This window comes from Prionailurus bengalensis, chromosome A2 (assembly GCF_016509475.1).
Source record: "Prionailurus bengalensis isolate Pbe53 chromosome A2, Fcat_Pben_1.1_paternal_pri, whole genome shotgun sequence".
Taxonomy (NCBI): domain Eukaryota; kingdom Metazoa; phylum Chordata; class Mammalia; order Carnivora; family Felidae; genus Prionailurus; species Prionailurus bengalensis.
In genome coordinates, this window is record NC_057348.1 from 155968857 (window position 1) to 155991482 (window position 22626).

The window sequence follows — 22626 nt, forward strand, 5'->3', positions numbered from 1 at the left end:
CCCAGTACAAGAAGAATTCCTATGGCGTCCACCCCTACTACATGGCACTGGAGCAGGATGGCAGTGCCCATGGGGTGCTCCTGCTAAACAGCAACGCCATGGGTAAGACAGAGGCACCTTTCCCATGTACCACCATAAACAGCAGTGGCCATTTTCCTGGGATCTGGAATACCAGTAGAAATAGGGGAATTCAAGGGCAAGGGAAATGGGACAGATAAACTGACCATTCATTCATTCATTCATGACTTATGAAGAGCTCTGGGCCAGGTATTAGGGGTCACATTTTGATCAAATTGCCTGACCTTATTTTACTGTGACAGTTTAACTTCCTTTCACAGAGTGATACAAGATGTTGAGATTAAGGTTATGTTTGGGGTATCTGCAAACCCATCTCTAATTCCACTTCGTGAGAGAAGGCTTTCCAGAGGAGGAGGGACTTAAAGCAAGAGGGAGAGTGAAAAGAGCACATTTTAGGGCAGATTCCCTGTCTGGGTGACGTACACCTCCAAGGACTCCCCGTCTTCTTTGTTTTGTTTTTAACAGATGTATCATTCCAGCCCACTCCTGCCCTGACATACCGTACCACAGGAGGGATTTTGGACTTTTATATGGTTTTGGGGCCAACCCCCGAGCTTGTAACTCAACAGTACACTGAGGTTGGAAGTCATTCTATCCATTAATAACTCATCAATTGTCTACTGGGTATTACCATATTCTTAGCACTGAGATAGGCTGAGTTTTGCTATTATGGTCCTTGGGTATTCCTATTACACTACTGCTATCTTCCCCCAAAGTCAGGTTTTAGTGTTGGGGGTATATAGGCATTCAGATACCCCACGTGTCTCTTAATTATTTGCTGAGTACTCTAAGAATCTCTAAGCAGTAATAATTCCACATGCCAATGGTCATTCCATATTTATTTGACTTTCTTATTTTTCTTGAGGGAGGCCTCTTAGATGGGACAGTGCTCAGTAGAAGTGCTCAAGTTGTATCAAGTATAAGGCTTTTCTTCTCTTTCCCAAAAAGTCTTCTGGACCCATTTTTCTTCTTTATTCTAGTTGATTGGTCGGCCAGCAATGACTCCATACTGGGCCTTGGGATTCCAGCTAAGTCGCTATGGATACGAAAATGATAAGGAGATCTCCCAATTGTATGAGGCAATGATGGCGGCCCAGATTCCCTATGTATGGATCACCCACTCAGCCTGTGGTCTAATTAGTTATGGGGAATTGTGCCTAATTATGGATTGAAAACATCTTCAGAGAAATTACTGTTGACACTTTCAGTGTAAGGAAACTGTAGCTGTGGAGCTAGTCTTATGTGAAATACATTGCTTTTTAAATGTATTTCATGCCACCCTTTTAAATCAAACATTCAGAATTGAGAGATGCATTAATCCTTCAGCAAGTTAGCACTGTGATTGGAGGGTATAGTTACTCACTGTATTTTGCCAGGAATATCCTCCAGTAGGCATGGCTGGTCTTAAACCAGAACTTTGGGGACTTCTAAGTGAGTATCATGTCAAGAGTAGTAAGACATTTCTAGATTATACTATGATTGTTCTTGGAGAGGATGGATATAAAATGCCAATATGAAAGAACGCAGTTAAAACAAGTCTTCGTCTTCTCTAAAGCACGTATATGCATATCGTATAAAGACAACCTAGTCTCCTTCATAAGCCCCAAAAAGGGCAGTCCATTGCTGTCAGCATGCAGAATTCCAAAGACAGCATGCCCTTTCTCCTCCATAATCATCAGTTTCTCATCACTCATGCTCTTTTTCTGCTTTCAGTCCACCTCTTGAGAGTTTAGAGGACAATTAATGACTGGAGGATGAGAATAAAATCAAGTGTTATGATGTTCTCATCAAAGATAATTTGAAACATTCATCCAGCCTTAAGTGTTTTCTTTTTATATACTACTCTTCCATAAATTTATTAAATGTAAATCAGAAAGGGGAGGAAAATTAAAAGATGAAAAAAGTCCAGAGATCTACCTCACCAAGGTGATCAGTGTTAATAATATATATGTCAATTCATTGTTTTCCAAGCTTTGGCTTATGCACAAGTCTCTGCTCCCTCAAACAAGTTTTACTTAGAGTCGTAAGGGTGATTTTTCATCTTCATACAAAAAGAAACATCTCTTTTTTTCAACTAGGTATTAACCGCTTTAGCAATCATCCCACAATCCTGGATTGATTAACTTTCATGTACAGAAGCCAGGTTTCGTAGTGTATAGAGAAAAAGGAAGATAAGGTTCTCATCTCAAGGACCATCCAGTCAAATAGGATGGCAGAAATATACACATTCGAGGAAGCTATACAATAATGTAATTCTAAATGTGAATAAATTCAATCAGGTTTACCAGAGGGTGAGAAATAGATACAGTTTTTTCTGTTTCTCAGAGAAGCCCTGCTTTCTACCCTTGAACACTCAACTAGCACTTGGTTTGATAGGCTCACTGAGTTTGAAGTTTGAAAAGTGGTAAAAACATGAATGGAAGGAAGGAAAGGAGAGGAAATTCCAGCTGGGGGAACAGGAGAAAGATGGGGACAGGTGATCTGTAGGTAGGAATCAGAAAGCAATCTCAATCAGCAGAATTGAAAAGTCAGTGTAGGGGAGTATGGGATAAAGTAGGAGGGGCCCAAGCTGGGGTTGGCAGGATGGTTTGTGTGCCCTGAGGCATACCGCCACAGGAGCCCCAGTGTCTTGCTTGCTCCTTCCTGTAGGATGTCCAGCATGTAGACATCGATTACATGGACCGGAAGCTGGACTTCACTCTCAGCCCCAGCTTCCAAAACCTCGGTCTCTTGATTGACCAAATGAAGAAAAATGGCATGAGATTTGTTCTCATTCTGGTAGGTATTTAGAAGACTAGAGCCCATTTTCTGTTTCTGTGCTCATGAGTTTAAAATAGAAACATTGAGGGAAACTAGATAAAGAGTAACGCAAGACCTCCCTGCACATTTTTTGCAACTTTCTTTGAAACTCTCTTTATATTTTTTAAAGTTTTAGAAAGCAAGGGCACCTGGGTGGCTCAGCCGGTTAAGTGTCCGATTCTGGGTTTCAGCTCAGGTCATGATCTCACGCTTCATGTGTTGGAGCCCTGCATCAGGCTCTGCGCTGACAGTGAGGAGCCTGCTGGGGCTTCTCTCTCTCTCCCTCTCTCTCTCTGCCCCTCCCCACCTCCCTCTCTTTCTCTCTCAAAATAAATAAATAAACTTAAAATAAAATTAAGTTTTATTTTTTTTTTAATTTTTTTTTCAATGTTTTTTATTTATTTTTGGGACAGAGAGAGACAGAGCATGAACGGGGGAGGGGCAGAGAGAGAGGGAGACACAGAATCGGAAACAGGCTCCAGGCTCTGAGCCATCAGCCCAGAGCCCGACGCGGGGCTCGAACTCACGGACCGCGAGATCGTGACCTGGCTGAAGTCGGACGCTTAACCGACTGCGCCACCCAGGCGCCCCTAAAATTAAGTTTTAAAAAGCAGATAAACAAAGGACAGAACAAATGAAGAATGGCTTTCAAAAGGTGATGCTTTACAATATTTATTTTTCATAACTGAGTGCCACTGGGATGTAATTTATTATGATGATTCTCTTGGTAGAGTTAGAACCATGGATCGATACAATGAATATAGCAACAATACCCCGAAATCCTCACTGTTTCAGGCTGTGCCTCAGAGGGAACAGCTATATCCTAGTCTTATCCTTACCTTAGGAGGTTCAAAAACCCCTCCAGTTGTATCATTACCCAGCAGTGGTGAGGCTCAGGGGACTTATTTCTTCTTAACGAACCTCACAAATAACTGAGCTAAGATCCAGAACATAAATTTATTATTTTGCGTTGGAAGCTGTATCTTGATAAACACAGAAGTAGTTATCTGCAAATGATCCTCCCTTCTGGCATCCAAAAAATAGAGGATTATTTGCTGACTTTTATTCATTCTCTCGTTCATTCAAGTATGAATTAAATACTTGTCTTTGAAAATCACTTCTACAAAGCATGTGTGTGTGTGTATGTGTGTGTATAATCTAAATTAATGATGATATCCTTTTTCTTACAGGGCTTTTATTCTATTGAACAGAGATGGCCAATAAATAAACAATAAAGAAAAATAATTTCAAAAAGTGATAATTTATATGACAATTGTGAAATAGGGTACTATAGAGTAAGTGAGGCAGGTATGGGATGAGGTGAACAGGGAAGCCACTTTTGATACACAGGGTGGGCCATGGAGACATGAAATGACATGACATGACATGACATGACATGACATGACATAAGAAAGGAGCTTCGTAGTCTGAAGGAATATTGATATTATACTGTAGAAGCACAATGAATTGGCTTTCTTCACATGAGGGTAATGTCTTATTAACCTGGTTTGTCTCCAGGAATGTTTTCAGATAGCATACTTTATTCCTCAGTAATTTTGTAGACATAAGGCAAATTATCTATGGGTATCTTGGTTTTGTTTGTTGTCTTGGAGATGTGTTCCTCATGCTTGCTGTTTTAAACCCTTTCACTGCAGGACCCAGCCATTTCTGGCAACGAGACCCATTATCCCACATTCAAGAGAGGGCAGGAAAACGACGTATTCATCAAATGGCCTGATAACAATGAAATCGTCTGGGGAAAGGTAAGCCTTGGGAGAAGATGCCCATAATTAATCGGCACCAGAATGTCTTGATTGAAAGAGGCTGTCAATAAGTCTTGGAAATATATATTGGGTAATTGATAAATTATGAATGCATAGACGTTTGCCTGATGCTGATTAATAAGACCAAGGTTACAGGTCTAATTGTCTAAAATATCAGTGAGCTTTGTTTTATTGTCTGGAAATATTCTGGTGCTCCACTCCTTATATATTCCAGCTGGTCATGTAACAAACCTAAAGAATTCCTCTGAGAATGGCTCTGAAATCTGTGTCTGGTAGTAACCCACACTCAAAACTTGCATTCGTCTTTAACCTATGCTCCTTAACATCCTCCATATCTAAATAAACCATTAAGTCCTATGGATTTTCCTCTTCCTCTTGTCTTCCTTAGTTCCTTTTTGTGACTCAGTCCTCATCTGTTTGATTTATAGCAACAGGATTTTAGATGAACTTCCTGACCCTGGCTGACAGTGGCTCTCAGCCGGGATTCAGACTCTGCTCTGTAACTGTACTGTGCTACTTCCTGTTGTGTTAGGTCCAGGCCATGTTTACTGCATCTTTGGATGTTGCCTTCTCAGCTTACCTAGATTATATCTGCACTTCAAGACCAAGTCAAATTGCCCTCCTATGAAGCATTCAGTGACCAGTTTCGCTCTCCCTATTTCCTCCCTTTTCTATATTGTTTTTCTCAGAGAGTATAGCATTTAACACAGCATGCCTGTTTTATCTGTGGACTCTTAGAAAACAAGGACTATTTCTTACTTAAGTCTCAGTAGATACAGATTGTAGTAGAGTGCCTGTCACATAGTAAGTGCTCATTAAGTGTCTGATGAATGAATGAATGAATCACTTATATAGTTAATGTCCTTCTAGTTAAAGATGCAAGTGGTTAAAACTATGGATTTTTTAATGCTACGTGTATTAGAGGTCCCCAATAAGTTACGATGCTGCTTAAGATTCCTGAGGCTAAGTTTATGGGTTGTGAATGGAAATCAACCCTATTTCTTTAGATTCATGCTTTAAATTTCTTATTTATAAAGATAATTTTGTTATATGTCTATGACAGACAGCAAAGCAATCATTTGAAAGGTGATTGTTCAACAGATATATGTTTTATGAATATACTTTATTGTCAGATTGGCTTACATGCAACACCCAGTGCTCATCCCAACAAGTGCCCTCCTCAATGCCCATCACCCATTTTCCCCTACCCCCACCCCCATCCATCCTCAGTTTGTTCTCTGTATTTAAGAGTCTCTTGTGGTTTGCCCCCTCCCTCTCTGTTTGTAACTATTTTTTTCCCCTTCCCTTCCCCCATGGCCTTCTGTTAAGTTTCTCAAGATCCACATGTGAGTGAAAACATATGATATCTGTCCTCCTCTGACTGACTTATTTCAGCATAATACCTTCTAGTTTCATCCATGTTGCTGCAAATGGCATGATTTCATTCTTTCTCATTGCCAAGTAGTATTCCATTTAAAACAGATTTAGTTTATTTTATTTTTGAACTTAATGAGTTTGAAGACTTATGGAATGAGTCAAGGGACCACAGCCTATTTCTCCCCAACAGAATTCCATATATTCAGATCCTACAATTTAATTAATGACAAAGATCTCCAAGAATTATATGGAGAAGCATGTCAGTGGAGTCTAACACATGAATCATCTCATGGTCCATATGCAATGTCTTGTGCAGGTTTTAATTTTTTTTTCTTTTTTTCTAGGTTTGGCCAGATTTGCCCAATGTGAAGGTGGATGCCACCCTTGACCATGAAACTCAGGTTAAGGTATAGTTATGTGCAGATTTTTGTTCACATTGCCCTAAACATCTGGATCCTTCTGAGTTTTATTCCAGTGCTTGGTTAAGGCAGCTCCTTGAGCATGGTTGTCAGCTGATAATTTATTGGTAGAAGGAGATCCTCAAACAGAAAACACAATAAACAACTTATCTGGAAATATGTAGAAGGAAATCAAATGAAATATCTTCATGTGTGTGCCTGTAACGGGTTGCATTTTGTTTAAATCCAATGTTGTCTGAAAAACAATGAACGAAAGTCCAGAATATTTTCACTGGGGAGGTTATGAGTGCACTGGCTTTTTAATGAATTGTCTACATCTGAAAAAAAAATGTGCCTGTCAGTTTGAAGGAGTAGTGGTTTTGATCTCAGTAGTTGCTGCCATATCAGCCTGGGCATCTAGCATCCCCTTCACTCTGCAGCTCACTTTTCCCTGGATGACTGGTCTCCTTTATTTGGCCAGTGTAGGAAAAACATTTGTGTTTCCAAAGTCCGATCATTTATACACAGTCATTTAATTTTCCAACTCATATGATTAAAGGCCCAGTCATAAAAGCAAATCTCACATTTAAAGGGGATTTAAGACTATGTAACCTCCTTCTAGAAGAATGAAGAATGCAATCAGCCTTCTCTGATCTTTTTGTGCTCACAGTAAACTCTGTAGCAGTAACAGCAGAGCTGAGGTTAGGTCAGACCCTGAGTGGGGCATTGTCTTGCACAAGCACCTGCTCATCCCCCCTTCCTTGTCCCCAGACTCCCCTTCCCAGACAGGTGAACACCCAACCATGTGTTACTCTTACAGCTGTACAGAGCCTACGTTGCTTTTCCTGACTTCTTACGTGATAGCACAGCTGCATGGTGGAAGAAGGAAATACAGGAGCTCTATGTGAACCCTCAAGAGCCAAAGAAGAGCTTGAAGTTTGATGGATTGTGGATTGTAAGTACCCCTTAGTGGTTTTTCTTTGGAAATGCTATCAGTCAAACCATGGAGAGGCAATTTCAAGACTAGCAAAGCAGGGAGCTAAGGGTGGAAGAATGAGAGGAACACTGTTGCAGAATTGAGGTGCTGGACCCCCAGAGGCAAAGAGATGATTGTGGGTCTTCCCAGAAACACGCTGCAGAAGCTGGAGCCCATGGAAGAAATGTCCCACTACTGGAGATGCTGCCAGAGAAAGAGGGAGAGGGATAAATACCCCAGATTCTCTTATCTCCCACCCTCCAGTTGCTGGCCATTGCCTCCCATTGGCCAAACTACCCAGAAGCTAATGCTAGGGGAGCCCGAGTGTGTGATACAGGGCAGAAATGGGGCCAACAAGGCATGAATCCAAGAGAAAATAGATGCTCGCCATAGTGCTGGTGCAGGATCATCTTTAAAGGCCTGCTGACATGTTTGTTACACATGTCAGTTGGGCTTAAGAGTAGGGCTTCCTGAAATGTCTCTGGGACATATGGCTATTTGTGTTTTTCTAGGGGTGGGAGGCATATCCGTGTTTCAGTTTCCTTTACCACTGTCCAATGGCCTGAAATCCTGAGCATATTCTAGGCCAGCTGTCAAGAGCTTCACAGGTCTCGGCTAGGCTGAAAGTAGCTCGTTATTCATCCAGAGACAAACATATAAGCCCACTGGCAGCCCTGAGGTTTCTCTGGCCACTACCCTCGGGATAGACAGACACAGAGCAGACACATGAAAGATTAGCCCAAACAGGCAAACCAAATAGTATAGAGATGTGGGTAGCTCTGAGGAACAGGGAGACTGATTACTTGGGGTATTTGTTTTGCTGGAGGGAAGACATGGCTGGAAAACTCAAAATAGTGAATAGGTCCCCAAATACTTGCCTTTGCCCTTAGTATGGCCTGTTTAAGGTAGTTCACTTTACAAAACTTTAACCTTTCTGCTAACAAAGTAGGCAGTGAACATTCACTTTGGGAATCACTGCTTCTTGCAATTAAGTGATAAATCGTCCCAAGTATGATTTGATTTCCAGCTTTGTTTCTGAGTTACCCACAACTCCTCAGGATTGCATCTACTGCAGAAAGCGAGACAGTCCTCCTTGCGCTTGGTCTCTGCTGGTGTCAGAATTAGTCCAAGCTAGTGGACTAAGCAAGAGGAGGGGAAGATAATGGCAACTATTGGCCACAGATAAGAAGTGAGTGATTCACACACAGGAAAACAAACTTGGGCTTTTTGTGTGGGGAAATGGATCAAGAAATCTATCTTAGGTCATGGATCCAGCATATTCTCCATATTTTTGCCACTATGAAATAATCCTCACAAGTTTAAAAATGCCAGGTAAACTAGGAGTTTGGCAGTCTATTGACACCAATGTGGATTCTTAGAGTCCTTTTGGGTCAATGTCTTAGAGTAAATAGAGTCCATGAAGTGACTAGCTGAGGGCTTAAATAAGATGTGTTCATCTCCATTAGGTCGGTGTCCTCCAGAGTAAAGACCACACTGCCTCTGACATCACACAATCTTTCTTGTTAACTCATTGCAGGACATGAATGAGCCATCAAACTTTGTGGATGGATCTGTCAGGGGCTGCAGCGATAAAAGTCTTAACAAGCCACCCTACATGCCACGTATGTAAACTGATTACTTCATCGAATTACTTCCCAACTCAAAAACTCTGAAAGTTTTCCTCTTATTGTCAAAGTGAAGCTTAATTTTAGAGAAAGATAACACTTGTACACATGACATAAAACCCCAAGTAGAATAACCTTGAACAAGTGTAAATTACTAATCAAGCATAGAAATAATGACATGATGTATTATAAAAGAAACCAAGCAATACGTGATTACATTGATAACTATGAGCTGATTGTTCAAACTTGAACCCACTGCACACACACACACGCATGCACGCACACACACACACCACAGTCTTTTCATTAGAGAGTGAAAATCTAGGCTCTGCACTCTTTCTGCCCATGTCCACAGATACTTCATGAAGGACATACCCTAGTAGTCCTGTGGTACAAACAGAAACAGAACATCATAGGACCTGACCCCCAAGGTATCTCAGAACACTGAACCCTCTCACCTTTCGGAAACCCAGGGGAAGGAAGCGACTCACCCTCTTACCAGTAGTTTGTGAGACAAAATTTGTAATCTAAGTTTCTTGAGGTCTGGGTCACTGGTCACTCACCAACTCCTGCCTCCCTTTCTCTCCTCCCTCCCTCCTTCCCTTCCTTTCTTTCTTCCCTCCTTCCTTTTTCTCCTTCCTCCCTTACTATTTGCCTATCAGACAAGTACTAACAAATCAGAAAATGTAGAGATCTTAAGATGGTTGCTTGAAAAGATCCATTCCCTTGAGAATGTTACCATCTAGTGGAAGAAACAATCATAACAACAGAAGAGTTGATTGTGCTGATAAGTGTGTGATTGACAACACTCTATAAGTATCAGAGGAAAATGAAGCGTGGCTTTCCTAAGTCTATACCCTGTCCTTACCCTTCATTAATTGAAATGTTACAGGATGTTGTTTTTATAGACAAAATAATTCTTGAAATTGGAACTGTCCCTGGTAACAAAGTCGTTGATTGAAATGGAGAAATACCGAGACAATGGGCATTTCTAGTGAACGTACAAAGCAAGATGTTTGGGCAATAACTTGGCATTTCTGTTCAGATCTGGAGTCCAGGGACATGGGCCTTAGCAGCAAGACCCTGTGCATGGAGAGTCAGCAGATCCTGCCAGACGGCTCACGGGTGCGACACTATGACGTGCACAGCCTGTACGGATGGGCCCAGACCAGACCCACCTACGAGTGAGTGTGTTCCTAGAGCAGCTGGCTCAGTAGGAAGAGCATGAGACTCTTGGGATCATAAATTAAGACCCCACACTGGGTATAGAGATGACTTAAACAAACTCAAAAAAAAAAAAGAAAGAAAGAAAAGAAAAGAAAAGAAAAGAAAAGCCTACCTCAAGTTTCGCCAACTGAAAACAACGTTAAGGCCTTCTTGGTCACCTTAGATGCCTTGACTCTATGTCTTTAACCCTTTGCCAAGGGAATAAATCTGAGAAGCCACACCTTCAAACTTGGGGAGGTTTCTTAAGACAGCATTACCTTTCACTTCCTGCTTACTGAGGACTTCAAGTTAAGCCAGGAGTGAGTCACTGAAACTTCCTCCTTCCATGGCTCTCTCCTGGACGTGCACAGAGCTTTGGGCATGTACAGTCTTTTCGATCCCCAGGAATATGTAGGAGTTTCACAAAGTTCTCCATGGTTCTACTTCTCCAGGATTTACTCTAAAACCAGCCAAGCTGTGTTTGTCTTGACTTGAACCACAGCCTGAGTACCTATGATGGTGCCAGAAAATTGTTATTGTTTTGGTAAATCCCTCGATTGGGAATTTTTTCTCCCTGCTGAGTTGAGCTCTGAGTCCAATCAAATGGCCACAACACCCTGGGAATAGAGATTTGCCAGGGGGCTGGAAGCTAGAAAACAGTATTAATTGTGCTCTGGGGATAGCGCTTTTAACAGAGCCCCAAAAGAGGTCAGACCTCGGAGGCTGCTGAGGCTGCTGGGTTTTGGAGCCACTGAACTAGGGATGGGGTCAGCTGGGAAGAGCCCCAAGTTCAAATGCCACAGACTTCACTGTCTTGCCAAGACTTTATTGTTTTTCTTGGATAGATGATTTTCATTTCTTTCTATGGCTGGTTAATTTCCAGAGTTCTGAAATGGTGACAATCGAGCTTTTTGCCTCAGACACATCTACCCTTCCTCTGTAACCCTGCCTTGTTTCAGACCTTCACATTATCTGTTGGATATGTGTGTGTGTGTGTGTGTGTGTGTGTGTGTGTACACGTGTAAGTGCATGTGTGTGTGTCCATCCATGTGCGTGGTTGTTTTGGTGTGAAATATTGGAAGCAACCTAAATGGATGAATCTCCACCACAGTAGCTAGCCTCTCTTCCTGACATCGTTTATTGAATAATTCATCGGTGTCTATTGATTTGCAATGCATTCTTCAGCAAATATGTGGATTGCATTATGTGCGAGGATCTGTTAATAGACTTCCCCTTTTGTTACATTGATTTTTCAGTCTTACACAATTGTTTTTATTTTCTCACTGAGGCTACTGGCTGAAGATCCGCCTTCCTTAGAGAGATATTTGAACATCTTTTGTGCATATCTGTCCTTGTGTGCAAACTTTATCTGACCTAGTGAGGACTAGTGTAGTAGAGAGAATATTACCAAAGAGCTATAGTCATATATATTTTTATTTGGGTCCTAGATCTTCCTCCTTGCTCCTTAAATGTCTTTTGACAAATTGTCTAACTCTGAGCCTCAATTTTCTAACAGTAAAAGGAGGCCAAGGAAACCTTCTTCATGAGGTTGTGAGACCGTGTACATGGGGGTGATCAGGAAAATACCTGGGTTAGAGTAATTGTTCCATAAACACCTGTGTCACCCCTCACCCCACTCCATCCTCCCACCTCTATGTAGACAACTAGTTAATTCAGTTTTTTTAAGAAAGGGAATCCACATTTAGATGATGATAGATCTCCCGTTGTCTTGCCATGACTCTTAGCATCACCTTGAAATAGCAGATGCTTTCAGGGAAGAAGCTTTCTGGCTCCAAATGGAACACCATTGCTGCCTCACACTCCAGGCTGAAGCTACTCTCTGTAATGTAAATGTAATGTAACGTAATGTAAAGTTCCATGACTGTTCATTCTCAAATTCACCCTCAGTTCACCTCCTTGTTCACCTCCATCCAGAGCCGTGCAGGCGGTGACAGGACAGCGAGGGGTCGTCATCACCCGCTCCACGTTCCCTTCTTCTGGCCGCTGGGGAGGTCACTGGCTGGGAGACAACACGGCCGCGTGGGACCAGCTGAGGAAGTCTATCATTGGTGAGTGGGCCTCCTCCCGGGGGCCTCTGCTGGCGGGGAGGGCACTGGATCATGTGCTCTGTAGCCGCACTGGTTATGTCTAGTCATGATCCATGTGGGCAGGGGAAGCAGCAGGAGCGGAGTTCCCTCTATGCGGGTGAGAGTGTTAATCCATACCCATCTTTTGGTATTTTCATCATGAGCGGCCTGGGGCTTCCAAATAGGGTATGGAAGAGACAGGTCAAACCTACCCTCTGAAAGAGCTACTTCACCCAACACGGCTGTATCTTCTCATTGCAGGCATGATGGAGTTCAGTCTCTTTGGAATATCTTATGTAAGTTATAGTGGGGCCATTTTTAATCGTTCAGTCAGATGCCAACATGTCTGCAGCCTGCAAAAGTCCCACCTCATGCTCTGGTTTTGCATCGTCTCAGACAGGAGCAGATATTTGTGGGTTCTTTGGAAATGCCGAATATGAGATGTGTCTTCGCTGGATGCAACTGGGGGCCTTTTACCCATTTTCCAGAAACCACAACACCATCGGGACAAGGGTAAGGCAGAAGTGGATGCCACAGTTTTGTGTCCTCAAATCACAACTTCTCTTTAACTCTCCAAAATATCATACTTATTTGTTAAGGAAAAGTCATAAATCAGCACCTCCGGTTCTTAGAAAATCCACAGAGTTCACAATCCCAGAGTTCTAAGCAATTTTCGAGAATACACTTTTGCTCATCTCTTGGGGGGATTCATGCCTATGAGGAAAGAAGGGTTTATAGCTCCCCATGGGGCTAAAAGAAAAGAAACTCATCTTCTTTAGAGAGTTTTTATTTTACTCAAGTCCATTCAAGCTACGTTGGTGGGCACAGAGACCCATCTCTCTAGACCTGTGCAGGGCCAAGGCCACACCTGTGCAGAGGACTTAAGGGTCCACTTAAGAGTGGGAAGCAAGAAGCACTAGTTTAGTAGGACAGTAGGGGCAAGAGAAAGGGCAGGATAGCAATGAAGGGTGAGATTTATGTCACAGACACGTGGGATATGTGCCTGCTGACCCTTTTCTGATACCATTACGATGGCATAAAGAGTATCTGCCCCGTGTGCCTTTATCTCTTTAGAGACAAGATCCTGTGTCCTGGAATTCAACCTTCGAGATGTACTCAAGAAAAGTCCTTCAGACCAGATACGCCCTGCTGCCTTACCTCTACACTTTGATGCATAAAGCTCACGTTGAGGGCAGCACTGTCGTCCGACCCCTTCTCCATGAGTGAGTACAGCCTGGATCCCCAAGGAGGTTTGGCCTGTCTTGTGAATGGTCTTCTGCAAGAGTCCTAACAGTTTCCTGGATTTTTCATGCTTTGTTTTTGTTTTTTTTTTAAGGTTTACAAATGACAGAGTAACATGGGATATAGACCGTCAGTTTATGTTGGGCCCTGCTATCTTAATCAGCCCCGTGCTGGAAAGTGTGAGTTTTCCATCAGAGATCAGAAACCCTCAGTCACATAATCTAAAGTACAGGAAGGGCATTTTAAAGATCATTTTGTCCCACTCACTATTTTTGTGGCAAATACCTTTCTAGAACAAATAAAGGAGATCTTTTTCTTTTTTAAATGTTATTTATTTGTTTGTTTGTTTGTTTGTTTATTTAAGAGAGTGCATAAGTGGAAGAAGGGCAGAGAGAGAGAGAGAGAGAGAGAGAGAGAGGGAGAGAGAGGGAGACACAGAATCTGAAGCAGGCTCCAGGCTCCCAGCTGTCAGCACAGAGCCTGAAGCGGGTCTCAACCCTATGAACTGTGAGGCCATGTCCTGAGCCAAAGTCAGAGGCCTAACCAACTGAGCCCCAGGAAATCACTTTCTTTCAAAATCTCCATTAATGATAACTTCACAACACCAGCTGATTTTTCACTCTAGTGTCTTGTTACCCTGCATCTTATGAAGTTTACCTTTTTAAAAAATGTATTTTTCAATGTGTCTGAAGAATTTTCCCAGATCTTTTTTTGACTACACTTCCCAAACTCTTAAAACCATTAATAAAATTACCATTTTTTTAGCCTAAGTTCTACAGAAAGAATTTTTAAAATCAAGATTAAGTTATTAGAGTATACATAACAACAACGTGTCAATTTTATGTTTCAGAACACTTTTGAGATCCAAGCTTATTTTCCCAGAGCCCGTTGGTACGACTACAGCACGGTAAGAACAAACCTATTTTGTGAAGAACCAGATTGGTCCATGCTGGCCAGAAGGGCAGCCAGCACTTTGTCCTGGCTTTGAGGCACATAATTTCTAAGGCAATCATTTTCAACCTTTCAACCAAAAAGGTTTGCTAAAATAAAAGCATCCACAAAAGCATAAATAGGTAAAATCTGACATCCCATATCACACTGCCTTCTCTCTTAACTCCATCCCCACCTTTTCTGGAGAATACAGAGAAAAGAATAGCTTTCCAGAGTTTTTAACAATGCTGAAAATCAGAGATTTTCCTGCTTAGACTTGTAGTTTCTTGCTGACTTTCCAACATGCTGCCTTAGAAAGGAAAAACTTGTACGAAAGCATGCATCTGTTCATTTCATCGATTTATCTGTCATCCTTACTTGCCTATCTTCTCTCTTCTAGGAATCTGGCAATGCGTCAACAGGTTACTGGAAAACCCTGGAGGCTCCCCTTGACCACATCAACCTTCATATCAGAGGAGGCTACATCCTGCCTTGGCAAGAGCCTGCAATGAACACTCAGGCCAGGTAAGGAGGAGCAAAGGTGTTGCTGGCCTCACTTTGTCATAATGAGGTAGCCTCACAGGGGGCTGACCACTTTAACCAGGGCTCTGTGGATAAATAAACCAAATAACAGACATTTCATTGATTCAATTCTGTAAATGCCTTCTGAGTGGAATCTGGGGGAGGGTGCATTCATTCATACCATCAGTCCTGGGGAGAACTTTTACTGTAGCTCTGTGTCCAAGGCCTGGGGCAAAAATTTCCTTGAAGGCAGTAGTGTGTGCCTCTTTCCACACTACTACAAAAGTTGGGAATATTAATGAGCTCTTTGATTTGATGGCAACCCAAGGATGATTCAGTACTCCTTCCAAGGTCTACTTTGGTCAACTCAGGAGAGATTGTATACTTATATTTATGTAGTTATGTTTTTATTTGTGTGTGTGTGTGTGTGTGTTAAATTAAGGAGAACACGTTATGTTAAGAGAGGCAGAGATAAAAAGACCAAGAACCATTCAAAAGGGAAGAAGTTAGCTCCACCTTGTGGTGTAAATCATGGTTTAACATGAAAGACAGCTTTGGGCTGAGCGTTGAATAAAAAGTAGGATTTGAAAACATGAAGACAGGAAAAGACATATTCTGGGAGTATTAAAGAACCAAAGGTGAAAAGTGAGTTTGGTTTGGGGAAGAGTAAACCATTCAGTTTAATTGGAGCAAAGATAAGGGAGAGAGATGAAAGAAATAAAGTTCAAGCAGGTTAGGACCAGATCCTGGAGGGCTGTAAATGCCAGGACAAGTACTTTGCATTTTATTCTATAGCAATCTGGAAGCTACTGAAGGGTTGTTGGGTGGTTTTCTTCCTAAGGAATTCACATCTTATCCTATTACTTATAATATGTGTGAAAGTGGAGTATGAATATTTCATTTTTAAGTGTCTATTTTTAATTCACACAAAGATCATGAGTAACAAGTTCATATTCATTACTACAAATGAAATCTTTAAGGGGTGTGTGGGTGACTCAGTCGGCTGAGCATCTGACTCTTGATTTTGGCTCAGGTCCTGGTCTCGTGGTTTGTTGGATTGGGCTCTGCACCTACAACGCAGCCTGCTTGGGATCTTCTCTCTCCCTCTGTCTCCCTGTCTCTCCTCTGCTTGTGTGTGCGCACGCATGCACCCTCTTTCTCTCCCTCCAAATAAATAAATAAACTTAAAAAAAATTAAATCTTTAAGAAATTAAATATTTTGAGATGTATTCAAATTAAAAGACATTGATTATACATATTTGGTGTTTATTTACCATAATTATTTATAAGTCTCTACTATAAGAAAACCACCTCAAAATTTCAAACAAATATTTTCTTTTATTAAAATAATTTAAATATGACTGCACTTAATGAAAATTAGTTTGTATATACATCCTTTGAGATGTAATCCATTTCTATTTGCAAAATATATTTACATAGATATATATCTAAGTACATCTCATTTTAATGGTATTTATGTTTTCATATGTTATATAATATACATTTATGTGTAAAATTTTCAAAAACAAAATTTTTTTCTTAATGTTTATTTTTGAGAGAGAGAGAGAGAGAGAGAAGGAGAGAGAGAGAGAATGAGTGGGGTAAGGGCACAGAGAGAGGGAGACAGAGAATCTGAAGCAGGCTCTAGGCTCCATGCTGTCAGCACAGAGCCCAACATGGGGCTCGAACCCACAAACTGTGAGATCACGACCTGAGCTGAAGTTGGATGCTTAACCGACTGAGCTACCCAGGTGCCCCACAAAATTCTTTTTTAAACTATCTAGGAAACTTTAATATGTAAGCAACATGCAATAAGCTCTTTTGTAAAGAAGATACATTTTTAATTATGAACTATTTTTGATTTTTGAAAGTTGAAGTTATACCATGTTTCATTAAATTTGTTTTTTTCTATTAGCTTTTAAGTATCTTGTATTTTACCTCATTTTACCTATTTTTAGAACTTTATGTGCAATTTTAATGTATTAAGTTTTTTGATTTGGTTGAGTAATATTTTCAACAGCATCTCTCCTTCATTCTTACAACCTATAATCTAGAGAAAAAAAAACTCCTTTTTTTCCACAGTCGACAAAAATTTATGGGATTGATTGTTGCTTTGGATGACAATGGGAAAGCTGAAGGTCAGATATTCTGGGATGATGGACAAAGCATTGGTAAGTATGAGCTTTCCAGGCTCCCCCTACAGCATGCAGAAAAATCATAGCTCAGGATAGAATTGGCATGAACTGGAAATGTTTCTCTAAACCTGTTTCTGCCACTGTTAGTAAAGCGAATGTGTTGGGAGAATGCTTGCAATTTTTCCTGCTCTTTATATTACATTGTAATTACTGTAGAACAGTGTATGGTCCCCAGCTTTGAGGTTCAACAACGTGATGTTATGGAGTCAGCCAGGAGTGATCTATCTCTGTATAACTAACTGCCTTGCTCTGATAAAAGTGTGGATGCAAATATCATCCATTCTCAGTGGGTCACAGACTTGGCTTTGTTATTTGGACCAGCCATCTGTAACCAGACACCCTTTTCCTCCTAAGTGGGTTCACTGAGGAGACAAATTAGAGCTCAGAAAATTTCTTGGTGTTTCAGAAGTAGGGTATTAAGTACTGTCAAAAAAATGCTTATATCAATGAAATATTACTTTGCATGCCTTCTTTCTCCAATCGAGGGATATGACAGTGCTACCTTAGATAATTAGGGTTTGTCAATATAATCAGAGCATCCTCTTCCTTAGACGTTTCTGTAGACATACTGACACGCTGTTACCAACTGATGCCCATTTTCCATTCCTTATTACTGTAGACTAGAACATTCTAATCTTGCAGCGGGTCACAGTTTATGAAATTATGGTTTGTTTTTCAGTAATAATATCCTCCTTTTTTTTCTTCATTATGAGGGTAATATATTGTCATTAAAGAAAATATTTTAAAGACAGAAAACTAGAAAAAAGTAATATTTTTGCTGTATTATTTTATATATTTCTTTTATATATATTCTTTTATATATATATTTTGCTATAGTCTTCTATATGCTTTCATGTGACGTAAGAAAATGTATAATTTTTATATCGCTGAAAACATACTGCATATTTAATTTCTGAATCCTGTTTCTTTGCACTTAAAATAATGACAGAAATATGTCTAGATGTTATCATATACTTTTCACAAACACCATTATGATTGCCATATTCCAATAAAAGGATATGCTACAATTTATCTCACTTTCTATAATTGCTCTCTATATAGGATACAGGATGTTTTCTGTTTTCATTGTTAACCAACAACATCGAGGATTAACCTTTGTATGTCATATTATTTCCATAGGGTAGATTCCTAGAAGTGAAATTTTTTAATCAACTTGACTGAGGTGTATTTACACAAAATGTATCCATCCCACGTATACAGTTAAATGAGTTTTGACAAATATATACAGTTGTATTGCCACTACCAAAGTCAAGATACAGAACATTTTCATAACTTGTAATTTCAAGACCCATTTGCATCTTTCCAGTGAACTTCCCCCTCACCCCCGCCCACTCCCAACCTCCAGTTCCAGGCCCTGCAATCACTGATATGCCTTCTGTCACTATAGATTAGATCTGTCTTCTCTAGGTTTTACGTAAATAGAATTATACAGGGCTTATTCTTTTTGTGCTTAGTTTCCTTCACTTAGCAAAATGATGTGTGGTCACAAAATGTTTTGCCATATTGTGGCATGTAAAAGTAGCTTATTACCTTTTTGATTCCTGAATAACATTCCATTGTATGGGTATACCAGAATTTGTTTATCCATTTACTAATTGGTGAATATTTAAGTTGTTTTATGTTTTTTACCGTTATGCGTAAAACTGCCATGATTATTTGAGTATAAGTCATTTTGTAATCCTATGTTTGCATTTTCTTTGGGTAAAAACCTGGAAGTGAAATTGCCTGGCTGGGCCGTGTGATAAGCATATATTTAACTTTTGAAGAAACAGCCCTATTATTTTCTAAAATGGCTATACTACTCCCCCTTACTAACGGCAATATTTCAGGGTTCCAATTTCCCACATCTTCACTAACACTTGGTATTGTCAGTTTTTAAAATCTTAACTCTTTTGGGGGCACCTGGGTAGCTCAGTTGGTTAAGCTTCCAACTTCGGTCATGCTCTCATGGTTGTGGGTTCAAGTCCCACATTGGGCTCTGTGCTGACAGCTCAGAGCCTGGAGCTGTTTCAGATTCTGTGTCCCCCTCTCTCTCTGCCCCTCCCCTGCTCATGCTCGCTCTCTCTCTCTCTCTCTCTCTCTCTCTCAAAAATAAATAAACATTACAAAATTTTTTAATTTTAACTATTTTAGTGGTACATAGTGCATCTCTGCCTGGACTTAATTTGCATTTCCTTGACATTGAACATCTTATGTTTATTGGCTCTTTGTATATCTTCTTATTGAGGTATCATTTCAAGTCCTTTGCCTATTTTTTATTGGGTTATCTTTTTATTATTAAGCTATTTATTATATTTATTATAAGAGTTATGTATACCAGCCTTCTATCAGATACAATTTGCATTGCCCTGTCTATAACTCACCTATACAATTCTTCTATAGCATCTTGCAAAAAACAAACTTTAATTTTTATAAAAGTCCATTTTGTTCATGCTTTTCTTGACGAAAAGATCTGTACTTCTTGCGTCTTGGCCTAAAATGTATTCTGGTACCAATTCTAACATGTGGGAGGAGTGTTTCCCCCATGCCAACTAGTAATTCTGGGACATTAACTAGTGTCCTTCAACTCAACACAAATCCTACACTATCTACCTGGAAATAGCATCTGATCCCATAGGTTAAGTGCTCAGTCCCATAAAACTGCCTCCTCCTCCCTCTCCCACTTCACATTCCTCCCACTCCAGATTGGAAGTTCCAACAACTCCTGCTTGGGATTCAGACACCACTTTCAAGTCCACTGTTACCTATCCTTCAGACCAACTGGCTGTAAATCAGAAGTTCCCACAACCTCCTTCTCAGTTTCAGTTAACTTGCTAGAGCAGCTCCCAGAATTTAGGGAAACATTTTACTTACTAGATTACTAGACTATTATCAAAGAATATAAGCCAGGAACAGCAAGTGGAAGAAATGCATAGGGCAAAGTATGTGGGAAGGGGCTCAGAGCTTCCATGCCCTCTCCAGAGGCAGCATTTTTCCCAGATCTCTACATGCTCACCAGTACGGAAGCTCTCCAAGCCCCATCCTTCTGGGGTTTTAAGGAGGCTTCGTTATCTTGGCATCATTGGCTACATTATTGGCCATTGGCGACTGATACCATTTCTGGCTCCTCTGCCCTTGCAAGGGTCTCATGGTGGGGCTGGAAGTTCCAGCCCTCAAATAACAGGGTTGGTTCTCCTGGCAACCAGCCAAGACCCTGAGGTGCATTCCAAAAGTCACCTCCTTAACATGACAAAAGATACTTTGTTTTCATCAGTTAGGAAAAAATCCAAGGGTTTTAAGAGTTCTGTGCCAGAAGAAGACCAAATACAAATTATACGCCGCAACATCACTTGGTCTAACTCAGGGTTACAGAGATTTTTCTCCCTCCTATATTTTTGAAGATTTACAGTTTTAGCTTTTACATGTAGGACTTTCAGCTATTTTGTATTACATTCTGTCTGTACATAATGGTGAAGGCTCATTCTCTCCCCCACCCCCCGCGAGTGTTTCTATTTGATCCAGAGCCTTTCCCCTGTTATATTATCTTGACACTTTTATCAGCTGTGAATAGGTCATGTATGGCTGAAAGTCTATCTTTGGATTATTCTGTTTCACGGATCTGTACGTTTATACTTATGCCAATGTCACGCTGCGTTAACTAATGTGGGTTCAAAATTGTGTTAACAAGTAATAATTAACAAAAACTTGCTAGAATTTTTGCCTGCAATTACACTGATTCTATAAATCAATTGGGGATGTCTACCTATCACTTTTAATTACGTTGGCCTGTTTATCTCACTGTTTTGTAGTTTTCAGTGCATGGGTCTTACACATATTTCGTTAAATATATCGCAAGTATTTCCAAGGTTTTGATAATATTGCAGATGGCACTTTAAATGTCTTCTCAGTAAATGGATACTTCTTATAGCCTCATACTCATTTAATATAGTATATAAAGAGCTGTTTTTCAAATGACTCAGTTGCTCATTTAGAGGTGGAACCTGGCTAAAGAGAGGAATATGAAAGAATTAGATTACTCTTTTCCAAAGTTCAATTTAGTCTTTGATTAGTTCTGTAAAGTTCAATGTGATAAGTAAACTCCATGGAGAGGAACGTGGAATGTGGCATTCCATAGATCTGGATTCAGATACCATTTCAATCATTTACAGGTTGTGTGTCTTTTTTTTTTTTTTAATGTTTATTTTTGAGAGAGAGAGACAGAGAGAGACAGAGTGTGAGTTGGGGAGGGGCAGAGAGAGAGGAAGACAGAGAATCCGAAGCAGTTTCCAGCCTCTGAGCTGTCAGCATAGGGCCTGACTCACAAACCATGAGATCATGACCTGAGCCTAAGTCGGACACTTAACAGACTGAGCCACCCAGGCGCCCCAATTGGTTGTATGTCTTTTGGAAAGATGCCTAACATTTCTTTGCCAGCATTTTCTCATCTTTAACATCTAGAAACCTCTGCTTATCATATAGATTTTTTTATTCAGACAAAATGATTTAATGTGTAGAGAGAATTCCTGGCACATGGATACTGAATAAAACATATCATTAATATACAAGGTAAATAAAATTCCAGGATAAGCCTTTAAGATGCATTACATTCAAATCAGTGTGGTTAATGTGACCACAGAAAGTCCATAAGTCAGAGAAAGGAGATTAACCAAGTACCTACTAGATTTTAAGAGAGTTACAGGCTTAAGGCACCTGGGTGGCTCATTCCATTGAGCACCCCTCTCTTGATTTTGGCTCAGGTCACGATCCCAGGGTCATGGGTTCGAGCCCCATGTCAGACCCCGAGTGTGGAGTCTGCTTAAGATTCTTTCTCCCTCTGCCCCTCCCCACTGCTTGCACGAGCTCTTTCTCTGTTAAAAAAAAGAAAAGAGAGAGAGTTGCAGACTTGAACCTTGTAAGAGAATAATATGCTACAATGCATTTTTAAATTTAAGAACTGTATTTATTAATGACCTAGAATATTCCCAATCTTAAACCTATGTGAAGGATGAAATTTTAATCAAGGATTTGTTTGGTGAGTGACAAATTTCAGCAAAAGGAGTTAGTTGCTGTGACGAGGTATTCAACACTGTATCAGTGCCCTCTTGCCAAGGTCACTGCCAACTATTTGCATGCCAGCTGTATGCTTGGGTGATTGGGCAGGGAGCAATTCCATTATCACGGTATGGAACATGGGAAATAAAGTCAGTTTAGAGAATGATGAGAGATAATGAGATTAACTTTGCACACTTGGATTTTGAGATGCCTGTGGAGCCTCCTGGTGGAGCAGGGATTTGGAAATATGGGTGTGATGCCAGAAAGACTGAGGGACCCACAGAGTGATAGGCCTGGGAGTGTTATGACAAATAGAAATGATACACTGGATTGGATTCATCTGGTAGAAGATTTT

The 22626-nt window shown here is 40.6% G+C and overlaps 1 protein-coding gene across 1 annotated transcript in view; it reads left to right on the forward strand.

Annotated features, from left to right (window-relative positions):
• The window catches only part of LOC122488345 (probable maltase-glucoamylase 2), an 81944-nt gene that overhangs the window by 47451 nt on the left and 11867 nt on the right, over positions 1–22626 (forward strand). Inside the window, exons 28-44 of the mRNA XM_043589645.1 lie at positions 6–102; positions 544–656; positions 1059–1184; positions 2728–2856; positions 4533–4640; positions 6383–6445; positions 7257–7391; positions 8950–9034; positions 10083–10221; positions 12179–12312; positions 12592–12626; positions 12727–12843; positions 13405–13553; positions 13667–13751; positions 14423–14479; positions 14903–15027; positions 17107–17195. Of these exons, the coding sequence (XP_043445580.1) occupies positions 6–102; positions 544–656; positions 1059–1184; positions 2728–2856; positions 4533–4640; positions 6383–6445; positions 7257–7391; positions 8950–9034; positions 10083–10221; positions 12179–12312; positions 12592–12626; positions 12727–12843; positions 13405–13553; positions 13667–13751; positions 14423–14479; positions 14903–15027; positions 17107–17195 (1786 nt within the window). The remainder of the gene's footprint in view (positions 1–5; positions 103–543; positions 657–1058; positions 1185–2727; positions 2857–4532; positions 4641–6382; positions 6446–7256; positions 7392–8949; positions 9035–10082; positions 10222–12178; positions 12313–12591; positions 12627–12726; positions 12844–13404; positions 13554–13666; positions 13752–14422; positions 14480–14902; positions 15028–17106; positions 17196–22626) is intronic.